At 41.0% G+C, this 18688-nt stretch overlaps 2 protein-coding genes across 2 annotated transcripts; one reads left to right on the forward strand and one right to left on the reverse strand.

Annotated features, from left to right (window-relative positions):
• Window positions 1–74: 74 nt before the first annotated feature.
• Window positions 75–14226, reverse strand: LOC118422864 (WD repeat-containing protein 3-like). The gene is made up of 26 exons (XM_035830679.1): window positions 14083–14226; window positions 12931–13123; window positions 12135–12211; window positions 11659–11791; window positions 11294–11412; window positions 10708–10882; window positions 10491–10592; window positions 10040–10141; window positions 9742–9839; window positions 9353–9488; window positions 8766–8956; window positions 6511–6604; window positions 6222–6323; window positions 5571–5656; window positions 5052–5193; window positions 4827–4883; window positions 4534–4634; window positions 3931–4096; window positions 3304–3435; window positions 2913–2978; window positions 2695–2787; window positions 2334–2384; window positions 2139–2182; window positions 1807–1935; window positions 1263–1356; window positions 75–1037 (listed from the first exon to the last, which is right to left on the reverse strand). Exons 2-26 carry the CDS (start codon window positions 13099–13101, stop codon window positions 882–884), a joined length of 2817 nt encoding a protein of 938 aa, XP_035686572.1. The 5' UTR covers window positions 13102–13123; window positions 14083–14226; the 3' UTR covers window positions 75–881.
• Window positions 14227–14409: 183 nt separating this feature from the next.
• On the forward strand, window positions 14410–17744 carry LOC118422884. The gene is made up of 10 exons (XM_035830728.1): window positions 14410–14686; window positions 15090–15165; window positions 15287–15379; window positions 15506–15563; window positions 15716–15779; window positions 16093–16248; window positions 16473–16531; window positions 16787–16892; window positions 17047–17106; window positions 17295–17744. The coding sequence occupies exons 1-10, from the start codon at window positions 14547–14549 to the stop codon at window positions 17449–17451; spliced, it is 969 nt and encodes a 322-aa protein (XP_035686621.1). The 5' UTR covers window positions 14410–14546; the 3' UTR covers window positions 17452–17744.
• Window positions 17745–18688: the final 944 nt, after the last annotated feature.

Consider the following 18688-nt stretch of genomic DNA (forward strand, 5'->3'; position numbering starts at 1 on the left):
TGTAACAGCAAAAACTGATATTGGTAATGTTATATTGATTGAATAAGAAAACCAGGATAAATGAGAATATCAAGTTCAAATGCATTTAGATGGAGTTGATGGAATAATAGGTGAATGTTACAAGTACGTACTATGGTACTAGATTATACAAGTATACAAAAAGTTCTTGAGCTATTGTTGAACTGTGAAACAGCAAAAAGTAACCATGACAAATTTTCTCCTTGCAAAACTTGAAGTGAGCTCTATATCAAGGAACAAATAAATGTTTGTATGTGGTTGGTGTGTAATGCTCTCCTTTCACTTTAGCCATTGACTCCTCAGAAGATTAACAAGCACAATACATTTGTAAGTCTAGGAAGTTGCTTTTATCAGAAAACTCTTTCATACAAGGTTCTAGTTTGCATAAGGCATCATACTCATATTTTCCTCTGAGTAAGGTAAGAAAAAGCAAAATTTGATTGAGTTGAATTGATCTGCTGGCTACAAGAGCAATTCAACAAGTCCCTTACACAATAATGACAGCAAAAATCTTTGACTTATGACTAGACTGTGGACAGCAACAATAAAAAGATGATAAAGAAGTGAAGTTTTCATCTCATATACACAGCTTAGAACCTAAATTGGCTTTATATGTTGTTGCAAGTGTTATATTATTACAGCTGTCACCATTGTTTTGCAGCCAGCCAGCCTCACTCTGAAAGTACAACTTCATTATATTAATAAATGCCTTTTACCTTCTTATGTTATCAACAACAACAAAAATTACCAGAGGTAGGTATACAAATTAGTGTATAACTGTCTGATTCTGTTAACAGAAGTCTTGGTACTTCTCTACCAAAAAATGTCTTATATCAAAGAACAGGTTCTGATATACTTTTCTATCATCTAATGGCAAGAACTGCTCTTTCCTTTCTCTTCTTCTTTCTCCTTCGTTCCTGAAATCTCTCTGTGGCGTCGGCAAAGAAGGTGACGTCATTCTGAGCCTCCATCTCTCTCTGTAGGAACTGGAGTCCCCCCAAGTTGAACCCAACAACATCCTGGAACAAACAAACAAACATTTAAGATCGGCTAAATTGAACCCAATAGTATCGTAAACAAAGAATCTTTGGAGACCAGTAACCCAGGGAAAATTTACAAAGAATATGCCAGTTCTGCTCAACTGATTTGCACAAGTAACAAGTTACTTTAAAACATGATAGACATCCATCAACATTGAAAAGATTCTATCCTTATTGATGTAATAAGTTTGATTTTGTACTAACCCTGATCTGGTGTACCCTGTCCTGTGTGTTCTTCCTTAGGTTGTCCATAACTGGCAGCAGGACTTGGTTAGATGTGATGGCCCCCTGGTGGATTCTGGAGGAACAACAGGCATGGTTACTGGTGGAATAACAGGCATGGTTGTGAGGCAGTGGGGAATTACAGATGTTGTTAGATGCACTACCCTCGGGTAGATTCTGGAGGAACAACAGAAATGGCTAAATGTTATGGACCCCTGGTGGATTCTGGTGGAACAGCAGACATTGTTACTGGTGTAACTGATATGGTTAGTTGTGATGCCCTCTGGTGGATCCTAAGGGAACAACATACATGGTTAGATATGTTGCCCCCTGGTGGATTCTTGAGGAACGACAGACCTGGTTAGATCAATGTGATGCCCCTGGTGGTTTCTTGTGGGACAACAGACATGGTTAGATGTAATGGCTTATACATCTCACCTAAGCAAGAAACACTCTTACAGGTGTCACCTGAGTTATAAATCACACCTGAGTAAGACAAAACTTACCTGAGTAAGACAAATCTCACCTGAGTAAGAAAAACAGACATCTGCAGGTGAGCTCGACCTCCCAGCCTTCCGTCAGGAAGTCGTTCAGGAGTTTGAGAAGGTCGATGACATAGGAGAAGGGCAGGACTAGCAGGGCCTCCTCCAGCTCACTAAAGGGCAAAGGTCACAGATTAAAAATCAAAGTTAAGAAACCAATTGTGACAAGCATTGTTTAGTTAATGAAGTGAGGGTGTTTGCAATGGATTGATTCTTGAAAAAAAGGTTTAACTCTCTCTCTCTGTCTTACTCACACATACACACACAAACAAGCACACAACACATTATCCTTCTGCCGGCTGGTAAAGGTACATACCTTGATCGAACCTTCTTGATAACCTCCAAGACAAACCTCGGGGGCTGAAATGATGCAAATAAAATGTTACCAGTTTTTGCCAACAACAAGTCACAGTGTTAAGCAGTAGGAAAAAGTTCCAACACACTGTGCAGAGAATGTGTTACAGTAACGATAACACACCTAGAGAATATAGACACACATGTTACTACTCACTGTTGCATTCCCATAGGCCAGAAGCATGGGGTGTGGAGGTGGCAGTGGGACCTACACAGAAAAACGCAGATCAATTCATGGACTTTCATAGTCTGTTTTGTGGCAATTCATTGCTTCAGTAAATCTTTAGCTCTAATATGTCTTATTTCTGTAAAAAAAAGGGGGGGGACGGAATTTCACATATGTCTATCACTTATCACTATCAATATACAATACTACATGTACGTGTATATCATATCACAAATGTATATCATATCATATGATAATATAGTCATAGTTATTCAAACAAAATACAAATTTATACTCATAACATAGTCCACAAGCATGTGGAATGTTATGAGATCCACTGATAGTTACTGACCTGTTTGTTCAGAGCCTCACACTCCCTTCTGTGCTCCTCCTGTCTTGCTGTCTCTTCCTTGTAAATCTCCACTGCTTCCATAACTTTCTCAGCCTAGAAAAAAATTCAAACTACTCAAACTTCTAACTTCAAGTAACATTTAACAAACCACAGCCAACACTGAATAATTTCTACAAGGAAAACTCATGATCAGAGCAGAGCAGAAGAACTTTGCTCACAGCCTTGACAGTCTCTACACTCTTCTTCCCAGCCATCCCGGCTTCTCCAGATGTCTCACCAGCAACCTGGAAAAACACAAACACGTCACACTGAAAAATGCAGACTCATACAGTAGTGATGTTACTAAATAACATTATCATCATGTTATAATACAAGAAACAATATATCATATGCAAAAGAAAAATTGGTACATAGGAAGTAATGTCAGCATGACGACTTAGAGCATGGTATATCAAAGTTCACAGGCATTTGCCAGTTGTACAACATAAGTAAAAACGAAAGGGACTCACATTCAATCCCACAGACAAGCTTAGAAATTAATGGCCTGGACTCATGCTCACTCGCATAGTAAAATCGAAACAATGTTTTTCTGTCTTTTTAACAACTCACAGCAGGATGTTCCCCCTTGGCCAGAGTCTGTTCAAAGTCCTTCTCTCGTTCACTCTCTCGCTCCTCCTCCAAGATGAGAGGTTCCTGTGTTCTCTGCCACAGTCGTAAGGACTTGTCATGGGACCCTGTCACCTGTTATTACAATTGTATACACAAACAATTATTAACAGTAAGGACTTGTCATGGGACCCTGTAACCTGTTGTTACAGGCAAACAAATAACATCAACAACATATAGTACTCCTCAACACTACAGCTGTATGGACTTGTTATGGAAGCCTGTCAACTGCATATAAAATGCCCAGTCTAATGCTTTTTGAACCAGGAGCAGCCTGATGCCCCTTCAGTGTCAGGATGTGCATTTGCCTGCATGCATACAGAAGTGTATCAGTTTCTGTGTGTGTGTATGTATATGCAATGAGTTTGTGCATGTGTATTTGAATGAGTCTGTGTGTGTGTGTGTTTGTGTGTGTGTGTGTGAGGTTGCATGAACATGTACATATGTGTGTACTTGTATTTGTGTTTGTGTGTGAATGTGTGTAAGCTAGATATATGTCTTCATGAGTGCATGTGTGTGTGTGTGTGTGTGTGTGTGTATGTGTCCTCATGTATATGTGCTTGCACCTACCACATAGTCTCCGTTAGGACTGATGGCCATACACCAGACCTCTGCTTGATGCCCCTCTAACGTCAGGATGTGCTGGAAGTTGTCAGCGTCCCACTGTTTGACACGCCCGTCCTTCCCTGCACTGAAGAACATGTGTGTCCTGGGCAGGAACTGCACACACATGATGCTGGGATAGAGCACAGAGTAACATACATTACTATGAACGCTAATGGTTTGACATCCAGGTACTAGTAATAAGATTTGCCAAATAGCAATTACTCAAGCAACTGGATATGATATTGGAAACGGTCAGACATTTCAGATAACATCAGTTATCTTTTATCAATGTCACTGTCAGTCATATCCAGTTGCTGAGCAATTGCTATTTGGCGCACTGTGAACTTAGACTTGCTGAGACACCTGAATGCAAAGTACACATATCAACAATTATTGAAAGGCATGCTCACTTCATTCACTGTATAACTTCTACAGTAAAAGTTACTTAAAGATCTAGACTTACAAAACTTTCCTGCTCCTTTTAATCCTTATGTGTCAAGTTAGATAACAAAAGGAGTTCAATTTCTTATCAATATTTTGATTGAAGAAATGTGATCACGTCTTCACCTGTCATCATGAGCGAAGATAGACTTGTGGCAGTCCCCGAAATCCAGACCCCAGAGTTTGATGTTCCTGTCGGCAGAACCAGTCACCAGCAGGGTACCATCCTTTAGATGGATAAACATGAGACAAACATGAACCACACACTGAACATGTTGCTCTTGGCAATACATCATAACAAAAAGGCATGACAAAATCCACACCAGATTCAATCGAGTTGCCTTCTGAGGTATCCAATAGATCTAACAATAGTCCTAAATGAGACAGTAACCAGTGACATCGCTAAAACTGGTACATACCGTGGAAATGTCCATGGCTAAGACTGGAAGCTTGTGACCATACAGGGACAAGAAAAACTGTAAAGAAAAGAAAAAAAATTATTTAAATTGAGTAGGGAAACAACCAGAATGATTTTTGCATGTTAATCCCTTGCCAAATTGGCATGGTTCTCTTCTGTAAACATCACTGAATATTTTAACAATAACACAGAATCAGAAATCATTTACCACTTTTGTCATGATTACCTTCAATGTGTCTGCATAGAAGACTTTGACAGTGTTGTCCAGCAGGGCCACAGCGAGGAGCCTGTGATCCGGGCTATACTTCACCCCGAGAACATCCTCATCACACTGCAGGGAGCGGGCATGGCTGATGCTCAGCCTCTTACTGCGGAGAGAAAATGTACAGTCACACACTTACTGGAAAGACGGTACCCCATACAGAAAAATATACATAAGCCTCTTACTGGGAGAAATGTGGCCCATACACACAAATATGTGAGCCACTTATTAAAAGTAAAAATCTATGGTGGCCCATACAGACAAATCTGTGAGCCTCTAACTTTATGTAGGATTAAAAATGTATGGTGGCCTATAGAGACAAATCTGTAAGCCTCTTACAAGGAAGAAAATGTATGGTGGCCAGTAAAGACAAATACGTGAGGCTCCTACTGGGGGAAAATGTACAGTGGCCCATACAGACAAAGTTAACAGGTGAGCCGCTTACTAGGGAAAGAGTCTCACAGGAAGGGAAGATTAACCCACCTTGTGGAGGAAAACTTCTCATCGTTGATGAGTTCAAAGTCCCAAAACTTAACCAGCTTGTCTGCGCCACCTGACACAAGGCCTCTCTGAGTAAACAACAACAACAACATAATCAACAATTCGAGCATCAAAATTGACAAGGAAATCATATACTAGAAAAATATTTGGGTTGCAATTTCTAATTTTTCTAATGACATGACTTGACAGTTATCAAACAGTCAATACTGTGGTTGTCGGGAGAAAAAAACAGACACATTTGTCAATCATATGTCATATACCAAATAACAGTGGCACTGGGTAATGCAGGGGCAAGCAAAAGATTACCATGGCAACCTCAATGTAAGGCATTAATAATGTATCTGGTTGTCACGGAAATGATATGGCTTGCCTCCTCTGTTATCCAGGTTGTTTGTTTTCCCAGCATGCAAACAAATTCGGATTTCAGTCCTTAAGATAAACAATGAATACATGTACTGCATTGCAGAAAAATAGAACTTCAGCATACAAATTCCCTTCGAAATTGTCTCCTGCATCCCCTTGTTTGTCAGGCAAAGTAATGACTTCAAATTTCCTATGACAAGAGATCAATGGAAAAAATACCATTTTCCAAGGGACTCACAGCAAAAGGGCAGACTGACCAATTTTGCTTACCTTGTCAGGAGACAATGCTATGGACCACACTGCCCCCTGGTGGGCATCCACAGACTGCAGTTGACTGCCAGAACCAATGTCAAATATTTGCAGCTTCCCTGTCTGAAATATAATAATCAAATCATTTCTACTTTCACCAAGTTGTGGTTGTAAGGAGGTTCATGTGCAAGTGCAAAATATTCAGCTGAAGGCTTAATATCAATTACCAATTATTTGAAAATCTTTATGAATTTAAAGTAACTGGTGTTTCAAAGATATTTGACAAGGACAAGTTTGACCTCTGACTGACCTTTGTACCGATGATGACCTGTTGGTCTCCAGGGGCAAAAGTCGAACACAGTGCGTAACCTGATGGCATGGTTCTGATGCACTGTTGTGTGGACCTGTCAAGGGTGAAAATGCATGTCATTGTATGTATCCTGATTAGGATGATATTCCATATCTGTTGTCCCAAAACACATCAAAATGAGACAATATGTACAGTGTCAAGGTTAACCTACATTAGAGAGAATTAAAACTATGTAATCTATTTGATTTTTTTAATCATATGAGTGCTACACATAGAATTCATGAAATCTTTGTCATGCCAAACATTGTCAAAAAGTGTGGCAATTAAAATTATTGCCATAGCGACGGTTTTAATGTTTATAAGTTTTACAGATTGTTGTTGTTAATGGGTTTTAATAGTCGTATTCCATTCGTTTGGCGATCGATGTTCATAGAGCATTGCTGTCAAAGGGGGTCCCTTGTGAGTGAAGGGTGATCATGAACTAATGTAAATGCTCTTCATCGATTTTACAAATCAGGGCCTCATTTTACATGAATGATATCAGTTGATCATCCTCTCTAGCTAAATAACAATATGCTAAAAAAAAAGGGTTTTTGCCAGTATCGATATAGATATAGATATATAGATAGATAAAAATATTTTTCTACTGAATTAATTGTGTTTGTCATGAATTATGCAAATAAGGCTCTCATTTGCATAAACTATATAACTTGATCATCTCCAACAAATTGACATGCGCAATATATGTTAAGAAAGGAGACTTTTGTCGCCTTTTCTGCTAATTTATGCAAATTAGGACCTAATTTGCATAGTTAATGTTAAACGATGTTCACTTGTACATAACTTCCAAATGCTACAAGTAAGAAGTTCCCGTCATTTATCAAAATGACATTATAGCATTTTCTCATTAATTATGCAAATTATGCATTTATTTATCAATATTCTCCTCTTTCTCAGTTACAAAGGTCACATGTTGTAATGGTCCTTTAATTGAGCTGAGCATGTTTCCCAATTTATTATGCAAATTAGCTTCCACTGTGCATGATTCTTCATAATTAATATGTAATTATATTAAGCATCACGTAACCTATCCACATACCAAAAACCATAACAATCCGTCAACCCCTTCTTTAGTTATTCCCTTTAGAAGTCTGACACCTAAGTCTAAACCTGTCCTGCAGTTCCAAAATAAGCCGCTAGGGGGCCCAAACCTATACCACTTACTTACAGCATCAAGAGCTGTCTACCACTTAAGATTCATAGCCACAGCATGTCCAGAACTCGAGATATCAAACCAAGAAGTTCCGCTGCAGTACCGTAACAGGCCACTAGAAGGCCAAAAATCTTATCGTTTCCAGGTCTCAACAAGACCTACCCACGTACCGAATATCAATACAATTCATCCAGGCGTTCTTGAGCTATGGTGGTATTCTACAACCGGCACACACATACAAACGCTACCCAAAATATAACTTTCTTGGCGAAGATAACCATCACATCGCTATCTCACAACCCCCACATGTTTTAAGCTCAAACAATGCTTGTTTCACACATCAGTTTGTACTTTTGAAAACAGAAAGATATTAAGGGTGAAGAAGGCCACCAAACTTTCCAAACTCCTGGACACCGTAAACCACGAACGAACCCGGAAGTGATTTCCACGACTCACAGGTCATTTTCCGAGAAACATATCTCCACAATCTTTTACCCCCTGTTTCAAATGTTTACATTTCCATGACCACCATACTACATACTACAATTCGGGTACGTCTGAAGTCCTAGGCTTTTCTCAATTTTGCACGGCTATCAATCAAAAATTGCCTTGCGCGAATACGGAAAACACTGCTGAGCACGTACATGCCCTGGGCGACTGGAAAGCTTACCCGTGGAGGTAATGGTACAGTCCGGCATGACGCAACTACGCATGCGCGGACTTTTGACATTCCTGACATTCCTATACAGTTTTTAGAATACTTTGGAAACGGTTCCACACTATACTATTAAGCTCGCCCATCAGGCGTCGCTAAAAAGTTCCAAAACATTGTCAAGTTCCACAAAAAAGGAAATCATAAATATTTGGAAAAAATGGTACATTTTGTCGTTGTGTGCCTTTCCAAGACTTTGTTCTGCCTGTTCCAGAGTTTGACTGTTTTACCTGTTCCAGAGTTTGACTGTTTTACCTGTTCCAGAGTTTGACTGTTTTACCTGTTCCAGAGTTTGACTGTTTTACCTGTTCCAGAGTTTGACTGTTTTACCTGTTCCAGAGTTTGACTGTTTCCGTGGCCCCCGTCACCATGGCGATGTTGTCGCTACTAAACGCCACCGTTCTGACATCGCTCCGGTGACCCGGCAAAAGCAGGCGAGATTTGCCGCTTGGCTCAGGCTTCTTCTCATTGGTTGGAACTGTGATGGTTTCCATGGAGTTGTCATGGAGAACTAGGAATGCCTGCACACCAAAAAATTAATTTCAATTCTGTTTCAATGATTTAGAAAGATTTTCTAACTGGTACATGTATACTAAATTAATAATGATAAACCGGAGAGAGAGACAGAATAACAAGGAAGATAAAACAGATACATTGTACTCAAAAGTGTGTAGTATTTATTAGGACTGGTTAAAATGGACATTCCTAAACCAAGCTTAAAAAACTAACTGCAGCGAGAGAGGGACGAGCCTGGAGTCAAGTTTCAATCTTCATGGCTATGTTGTCCCCTAACAGTCTGGGGACTAGCTGAACTTAGAATTGGCGCCGATAAAGTATCATACAGTATAGACAATGTCAGTACAGAAATGAAGAATCATCTGATATTGCTTTGCCCTTATATGGTCATTGGTTCTAACCTTCAGTTGTCCATTGGCTTCAAGCTGCAGGTCACATGACTTAACCTTGCCTGCTGCGGAGACGTTACATAACCGCTGAATCTCATCTTCCAGAGTCCTGAACACCTCAGGGACATCTCCTGCTGCCTCTTGGTCCCTGGGAAAAACAGATAATCATGTAATACTTCTGATTCTTTTTCTCCACTCATGATATTTAAACTGTTGAAGAGCTGGGTGATTAAAGTGTTAACTACATGAATATTCAAAAGAGAAATGGGAGAGAATGGTTTCTCTTCTTCAGCATAGCATAGAATAGATTAATATTATAATAAAATATAGTTTTCTATCATGTAACCCTTTTAATCCACCAGCCAGTACTTCCCAAGTCTCAAAAGTAGTTCAAAACTTACTTGAGCTTTTTTCTGAGCTTCTTTTGTTTCTTCTTGAGTCTTGTCTGTATTTCCTCCTCTGTGCAGATCCTGAACAGCTCCAACACAGTATCTGGGCCCTGCAAATAAAAATCTTATCAGCATTTTCTACTTCATCAAAATGCAAGTACTTGTTCCATAAACAAGAACTGTCTTACTTCAAAAGAATACAAACATGATCATCGATATGAATAATAACATTGAACAAGTCATAACAAGTCAGAGAATGATATCAATATTGTGTTATGACTTCAAAATAATGAGACTTATGTGGACTTACATGGCATGAGAGGATGGTACCAGTAGGGTCAAGGGTCATCGACACAACCCTGTCCCTCCCCTTCCTCAGAAGTGAGCCGACCTGGGAGGTGCACACTAGTCTCTGGGGGAAACACACCATAAAATACACGTGGTACATGTATATCATATGTTTGGGGCTAGAAATTAGGCTTTGGTTAGTACCTGTATTTATATAACACAATCCAATTAGTGCAATTTTCTACAACTTAGAGGAGAATTTATGAAGTTGTCATTATCAAGAACAGATCTATCTGGCTTACATGCAATGTAAAAAATTGTACCCACAAGTGTTTTAGCTTGTTTGGGTACAGGTACAAGTACACTTGACGTTCAGGTTTGATTTATACCTAAATGATGGCGATTGTATAGGTACCCAACTCCAGGAGGTAAGCAATCATGGAGAGTATCTTAAATTGTTAGTATAAGCTTACATCTTCCAACTCTTCCTGTGGGTCATCTTCCTTTTCCTCTTCTTTCACCTCCAGAAAAGCTTTCTTGGTAGGAGGCTCATCATCTTCTTCCTCTTCTTGCTTCTATAGGTTTAAAACAAACAACATTCTGTGAGTACCTGTATGGCCTATTTTGTTTCTTTGAAGCTTGAAATTTCTTTGCAAAATGATGACTGGGAAGATGTCTACATGCATGTACCTGCTGTTTGTACTGGATGTCCCAAACCCTGAGCTCATTGTCCCCGCTTCCTGTGATCAGTCTCCTCTCGTCCGCTGTCACAGCAAAGCTCCAGACCTCCGTCCTGTGTCCCACCATGGTCTTGAAGCAATGCTGCGTGTCCAGGTCCCACCACTTCACAAACGTATCCTTTGAGCTATAGCCGATATAACAGCAACATTCATATTTGGCATTTGTCTTTTTTGTGGATATGTATGTTGTGAGATTAATTGTCTTATGTGGTATACAGCATTACCTTTTTACATAAAGTACACAGTCTATGATACTAGTATTACTAAGGATTGCAGTGGGTTTAAGAACTATTGGTTTAGATGACCTACATGTATAACTTAGTTGGGAACAATTGCCTCTGGGAATGTTGTTGTTACATACATTTGAGAAATGCATATTTCTGCAAAGTTCTATATCTTCAGCTATCAACAATTTCTTCAGACACCAGCAGTTCCTTTTGACTTTCTGTAGACAATTCCTTACACCCTAAAGATACATCTTTTTTCAAACATCATCTGTTCCTTACAACTTTCTTGAGGTATTAGCAGTTCCTTACCTAGTGATGAGAAAGTTCCTGTCCTTGAGAAAGTGACAGTGGGTGATCACACCTTTGTGTCCCTTCAGTCTGTAGAGACCAGACTCATTAACAATGTCCCACACAATCACATCTGTGTCCTGGGGGGAAAACATAGGATTACAGTTACAGACGATACAGGCTTTCACATTGCACATTGTACAGATACATGTACAATAAAACACAGTGTGTATTCTGCATCACCCAAGGAACCAGCCAAGCTGTAGGATAGATTGCCCAGAGGTGTGAGGATGATCTAACCTGCCAAAGGGCTGGGACCTTATTGTCATGAGCATGGTTACTAAAGAGATAAGAACATCATTATAAGAGAGTTTGACCCTGCTAACCTTTGACCCTGAGACCAGTCTCATCCCACTGTGGTCATATCCGAGCGCGGTGACGGCCCCTTTGTGTCCGCTGAAGACCACGCCTACCTCCCCTGTCACAAGGCTGAACACCTGCACTGTGCCGTCAGAGTATCTGTCAATCAAAATCATAATACCCATCAATCAACATCGGAGTACCTGTCAATCAACATCACAATACCCATCAATCAACATCAGAGTACTGTCAATCAACATTAGAGTACCTCCCAATCAATCAAATTGAGGACATACAGTAGCATCTGGTAAATTTGAAATCATTTGTATTAAAGTTTTCTGATTGAAGAACAGAGAAATTGAAGGTATTGACTGTTTTGCTGTTTGAAGTAAATGACACATGTCAGCTCTTATACTCTGGTTATCTATTCTAAAAGTCAAAACTAATTGAAGCCTATTTGATAACTGCTGTTCTGGTAAAGGGAAGAAGACAAGTTGCCTACCCAACAGCAACATGCTGGTTGTCAGGACTGGCAGCCAGAGCTGTGACCTCATGCTTCCCACCTTGCAGCACCAACAGCTGTAGACATGGGAGAAAGAACAACAGAGTTAAAAACTTAAATACTGTAAATGTGGTTTTATATTCACAGTTTTCGTGTTGCCAATACACAGCAAACTTAAAACCACAACGGACATTTTTTTCATGGCAGTAAGAGACTACAGTGCATGGTGCTACAATGAACTTAGAAACTTTCCTGCAACTGCAAAATTAAATCCCTGCTAATTCAAATGCATTTACAAAATGTACAGTACTACTACTAGCAGCAGTACCTGTGTACCTGAACACTCTTTTACAAGACAGAGAGTATGTGGAGAAGGACAACCTCAAGCCTCAAGTTCACACTTACGCCACATCTTCAGAAAAGACGCTGGAGCCGCATGTTCCCCATTTAGGAACTTTATTCGAACCGACACACAACAAACATGTTTCGCCGTGTGGCTTCCTCAGTATTATGGGCTCGAATGAGTATTCTTGTACTCTTTTACAAGACAGAGAGTACAATGCCAGTGCTCCAGCACTTTCCTGTACCAGCAAAAGTTGATTTGGTAATTATCTGGTGGTGCTTCAATTACAGGGGATAATATCAGATGTTTTTTGATGGGTATTCTTATCATGGGGGTACTTTTATTATTATTTTTTGGAACGACTCCTATAATGATTACAATCCGTAAATCTCAGATAAACCCAAATCTTACTTTCTCTTCTATATCTAAGTCCAAGATAAACACAAATGTTACCTTCTCTCCGATTCGTAGGTCCCAGATGAAAACATGCTCCACAGCAGCCACTGCTGCATATCGTCCCTTCACGCCACGCAAACAGAGCAGCACCACGGGGGCCTTGGGGCTGGCCACCACACCCCACATGGAGGCGGGAACATAGCGCAGGTACTGTTTGGTGACAGGCATGGTGGAACTCAGGAGCAACTGTCTGGAGGGATAAAATACACAAACTGTAACAGTGGGCTTCAAGCGCCACCAACTGACCAGTCCAACTGGTCCGGACCTTTTGGCCTAGCAGTGTTGGCTTTACATTAGAAAGCTGGCAGGCCCAGGTTCAAATCCCTGGAGCCAGGAGACTGTTTCTCCTTCCTTAATCCTTGCCTCTAGACTAAATAGTGTTTAAAAACTGAGAGAACTTGGTAGAACATAGCAGAGGTACTGTTTGGTAACAGACATGGTAGAACTCAGGAGCAACTGTTTGAGGGGACAAAAATACACAAATGGATAATGTAGCGGAGCAGAGCTGAGCTGTTGGGTCACAAGAATGTGAGTTATTGACAAGACTGTGAGTTTCGACACGAAGAAAAATACATACTCAGGGCTCGAAATATCACCTCACCTACATATGCATGTTAGTGCAGGTAAAATTCATTGGAGCTGTGCAGGTATTTCTGGTGTCTACCTGCACTTAACCTGCACTGGTCCATGTACTGGGTTTTATACATAAAATTATGTCCTATGAGTATGATGTAGGTGTATGTGGATTGTTATTAGCTGCATTGACTGTTACCACCTATAAAGTATAGAAAAAAATAGCAATGACTCCAGAACTATTTTAGTATGATCCATACTTCCTAAATTCAGAGTGGTGCAGGTAAAATTGTCTGGTGCAGGTGTGCAGAAAAATGTATAATTTTCGAGCCCTGATACTGGGAACGTAAAAAAAATCAAAGGATGAGCAACACTATACCATACGTTTTGCTAAAACCTATTCGATACATCATTCATTGAAGGACCGTATAAGTTTTAACTCCATTTAGTGCGTGCAATTTCGTCTATGCCCCCCTCCCCACCTTTACAAGTTTTCAGCAACTTCCTAAACAATAGAGCTTTTATAGTTTGGAAAGCGCTAAAATGGAAGGTTTAAGTCTTTACTTTGGTACTTACCAATGGGCAAATGCTGACTGGGTTCCACAAACGGCTTAAATCTGAGAGGTAAAGTGCACAAGATGTGAGAAACACTGCGACGTGCACGAACATGTGTACTGCGACCTCTGACCTCAAAACTTACTGTACTACACCGTGCACAGCGACTCCTAGCGATTGTTTTCAAAAGTGCACAGAACATTGGACGGAATATTTGATGAGCAAAAGTTCACCACTGGAGCAGGTTTTTCTCACTCACAAAACTTTTTGACAGCATTTTGCACGTACAGGTATTCAACGACATTATAAAGTCCTTGCTAAGTATACCAAAATCCTGAAATTGAAGATTCCCTTCAATAAATACTGCTAATGTTTGCAGTTCTCTTACCTTCGGACTTTGATACCCAGCTGAAAGGCGAACAGCTGAAATCGGCACGTAAGCAATGGGGGAGTTTGAGATCTAACATTCAATCACAAGTTTGACTATGGGTGAATCTGGCAGCAGACGCATCAGGCTGGGGACCAGAGAGGTGGCGCTGGGCTCCCCGGACCTGCAGTGCCTTCAGCCCGCCAACCACCTGTTGGAAGACCCGGTGGCGCTGAGGCAGGAAATGGCGGACAAGGGGTGTGAAAAAAAACTCTGCATATTTCCCTATCTTACGCAGCTGGGTAGTAGTTCGCTCCTATGGTCTCCTATGTTCGCTTCTGCTACCCGAACAGCAGAAAAGCGACTGCACATAGTGTATAATAAATGTCGGAGCGATAAGCGACTGTATATGGTGTCTAATAAACACCAGAGCGAACTACTTCCCGGATGGTACCCAGGCTACTAGTATATCTTATGTAGACAAGGTGCGAAATGTAAGTTCCATTGTGTATTCACGCCTACGTACACAACTATCGAGGTTTAACTTCCCCACCAGTGTCCTATCCTAGCAATGGACCTGACCCGTATATCTAGTCAGGTGGTTCTGAGGACACATAAGTGAGTGCACTAGCACACTACAATAATAGAAAATATTTTCCAGCTATCTCTTCATCCGAGGCCTGCATGACCGTCAGGAAGTACTGGATGCGCGTCTGGAGGTCGTCAAGTACGTTAAAGTGAGTCATGATTTACATGTATCTACATATGTGAAGTATAACGTTAAATCGCGTTGTGTGCCTCTGAGGGGAATCATCATGAGGGATCATTTTCACTTGCTCATTGTTTTGTTTTGTATAGGAATCAGGAGAAGAAAAATTGGATTCATCGTTTCCATGGCAACAAGGAGTTCTGGACTCAAGATGCGGACGGGGGTGTGTTCCATTCATGGAGGTGAGTACAGTATCGAAAGCAAGTGACGTCAGGAGTAGGGAACCTGTTATTACTTCGTCAGAAAATTCTTAAAGCTGTTCCGATGGTACTTTGTTCACATACCTGTTTTCAATCCGTCTATTTCAGGGCAAGAACTCCATCACACATTCTGACGCCGTTCTGAGGGTCATTGAAGGACCAAGACGTAAGGAACACAATTACTGGTGTTCTCCTGTTTGTTTGTGTTATATTTGATTACTTTCACAAATCATTGCAGCAGTATTGCTAATTTTGTTCCAGTAGTCCAGTTTGCATTCCGTATACTTTCTGTACACATATATGATGTCCATTTTACAGCCCGCGCTTTCTTCAAAACCCTTCTGTGTGCGGAGCCTCAAACATTCGACTTCAAATGGTTAAGGTAGGTGTGATTAATACTTAAACACGCGTTAGATGATCACACAATGAACCTAAAACAAGACCCCACTTTTTTAGCATTACCAATCAAAGGGCACCATCGAGTACGTCTAACATGAGAGGCACAAATTGGATAGCTTCTACCTCAGTGCTTGGTGATTCCGATCCCTCTATATGTCATGTGCAGGAGTGCCAGATCTTGCAATCAACTGGGATTTACATGCAACCAAGGAGGTTAAATCTTATTTTAACCTCCTTGATGCAACTTACACGTAGTGTGTACAACTATATATGCTTGACGTGTTGCTGTTCACCAGAGCCATGTACAACGAAGGTTTTACCGGCGCCCACGTTGATTGGGTGTACATGTCACGTGGTACGGACCAGGTCTACACCATGTGGACACCGCTTGGTGACGTTACCATGGAGATGGGCACGCTAGCCGTCTGTGAGGGTTCCCATAAACTCCACAGGTGAGAGTTCAGGTGTGTGTGTGTGTGTGTGTGTGTGTGTGCGCGCGTGCGTGCGTGTGTGTGTGTGCGCGTGTGTGCGTGCGTGTGTGTCTGTGTGTGTGTGTGTGTTTGTGTGTAAGGAAACTCAACATATGGCAACTAGTGCTTCTACGTAAAATTACTGTAACGCCCACATATCAGATTTGCACGGGGTTAGAATGACATTGCCTTCTTTGCGTTTCCAGTTTTCAGCACTTTCAGGATACATACGGAAGTCTGGACATCGAGGAAGCAAATCTGAAAGGTTAGACATGTTTTGTATCAATACTAATCAACTTGTGTGAAGTAGTTTATGGAGTTCTTCAGAAACCTCCTTTGCCACTGGAACCGTGTGAATCGTGAATGGTACATGTCGTGAATGGTACATGTCTTGTGAAGTCTTTGATTCTATGGCAACCGACTGGTTCATGCCTGGAACATGTTTTGAGAAATCATTGTTGCCATAGGAACGGACTGGTCCGTGTCTGGTACATGTTTTGAAAAGCCTTTGTTGCCATAGGAACCGGCTGGTTCACAGAAGACCCTCTGGAGATCACGCGGCGGTTTGGAGGCCAGTGGAAGTCTGCAGACTTTCAAGCCGGCGACGTCCTGATCTTCACCATGAGGTAAAACTAAACACACCATGAATAATGATTGGTTTTGTTTTGATTTGTTACTTGTTCGATTGCAGCTTTATTATTTCTCAGCATTTTCTAAGTTACGTGTACACTTCTCACCTTAATCCTGTCCTCTTTAATTACGGCCATATTCTGCCCTTAGAACCGTACACATGTCGACTGTGAACAGGACACAGTTTGCCCGTGTCAGCTGCGACACAAGGTGAGCCCAATCGAAGATTTCGTCATCAATATTTCATAAAACATTGACCTTCTTTTTAGATTTTAGAGTTAAAACTTTGTTTAGAAATTACCCCATCGGTGAAATTGCCACATAAGTCACGTGACCATGCAGACATCTGACGTCAGGAGTTTGTGATAATGTTTTTCTCGTTGTCATTATTGCTTCAGGTGGCAGCCAGCCGGGTTGCCATGCGACCCTCGTTTCGTTGGTGACGTGCGCCCGGAAGGCCCCAGGTTCGGTGTGTTCGGCAAGGACGGGGACGTGAAAGACGTCGAAGTCACCATTGAGGAGTTGAAAGAAAAGTGGGGCTTTGACCAACTGTAAAGGCTAATCATTTAGTATGACGTGTTGCAAGGGCAGCTGGAGGCGCTTGGGATAAAACTGTGGAATAAAATAAGTTGTACATGTGAGAATCAGATTAAAGCCTGCTGGGATGGGTTGAGTAAAAGGAAAACATGAAAATATCAACATTTTTCTGATCGCCCGACCGTACGTTTATACCCATGTCACATTATCCACGATCTTCGGGTGTATCGATGGAAGATCGGCCATATTTAATTAAGATCGACAGAGGGGTGCGTGCATTTTTCACCTGAAAACCGTCCCTGTCACATATAAGCCATACTTTGTACTTTGTACAATATTGTTGTGCAATAAAGTTATTATTAAAAGTGAGGCTTGCGATCGGGCGATCGCCGCATGCGCAACACCGTCTTCCGATCGATTTTCGCCAAATGTGACAAGGGGTATTACTGTAACTACTCGCCCGTTCTTGCTGTTCATGTCAGACAATTCGCACATGCTTAGAGGATATCTCCTGCCGCATTTGTTTGAATTATTTGTACAATTTCCCCCAGCAAGTTAGGCCAGGGGTACATTTCACTGCTCCAGCCAAGGTTTTCATACGTCATGAACAGCTAGGGACACTTTTCTGAAAAACCAATGTGCAATTTGAGCTCCTCTAAAATCCACACTGGCATTTCGGTAATAGGAAAAAGGCTTTGATGAATATACATGGAAATACTAGTATTACGTTCCAGTTGAGCTCGATGTACTTGAGATGCTGGTACAAATCGTTGGGCTTGTGTTGGAATAGAATATAAGAAATGCAGACATGTTGTGATACAGATGTGGTATGGTAGGAAAATACTTATAGCTTTGCAGCATCGACAAATGGAGGTAATATGTTAGTGAAATAAGTCGGTACTGCATGGATCATGTAATAGTAGTTGCATTCTGCAATAAACAGACCTAATAATAGTACATGTATATCCTTGCTATGTTGTTATGGCATCCTTGTACAATGATGTTTTCAATACCTTGGTATATGACAACAGTACAGAGTGCCATTGACGCATAGAGGAGCATTACTTTCTGCAGAGGTGAAGGTAAGGTCGGCAGGCTCACTGGTGGAATAAATTTCAGTAAGCCTAAGATACCACAAATCTTACACAACTTGATCCTGCAGATCCTATAGAGCCTGATTTATCATGCCCGAAGCGCTCCAGCAAACGGTCAATCACAAACTAATAACGTGGAGTAAGCTGGTAGATCAACGTTT

The sequence above is a fragment of the Branchiostoma floridae genome, chromosome 9, assembly GCF_000003815.2.
Source record: "Branchiostoma floridae strain S238N-H82 chromosome 9, Bfl_VNyyK, whole genome shotgun sequence".
Taxonomy (NCBI): domain Eukaryota; kingdom Metazoa; phylum Chordata; class Leptocardii; order Amphioxiformes; family Branchiostomatidae; genus Branchiostoma; species Branchiostoma floridae.

Bases quoted from the DNA above. Each gene is read 5' to 3' on its own strand.
- LOC118422864 (XM_035830679.1), bottom strand. From the start codon at position 13,101: ATGCCTGTCACCAAACAGTACCTGCGCTATGTTCCCGCCTCCATGTGG. The intron at 10,142-10,490 runs GTAAGCTTATAC...TGTTTCCCCCAG, and splicing joins CACAGGAAGAGTTGGAAGAT to AGACTAGTGTGCACCTCCCA. The intron at 3,436-3,930 runs GTAGGTGCAAGC...TTGTAATAACAG, and splicing joins GTCCTAACGGAGACTATGTG to GTGACAGGGTCCCATGACAA.
- LOC118422884 (XM_035830728.1), top strand. From the start codon at position 14,547: ATGGGTGAATCTGGCAGCAGACGCATCAGGCTGGGGACCAGAGAGGTG. The intron at 16,532-16,786 runs GTTAGACATGTT...TTGTTGCCATAG, and splicing joins CGAGGAAGCAAATCTGAAAG to GAACCGGCTGGTTCACAGAA. The intron at 16,893-17,046 runs GTAAAACTAAAC...TTCTGCCCTTAG, and splicing joins GTCCTGATCTTCACCATGAG to AACCGTACACATGTCGACTG.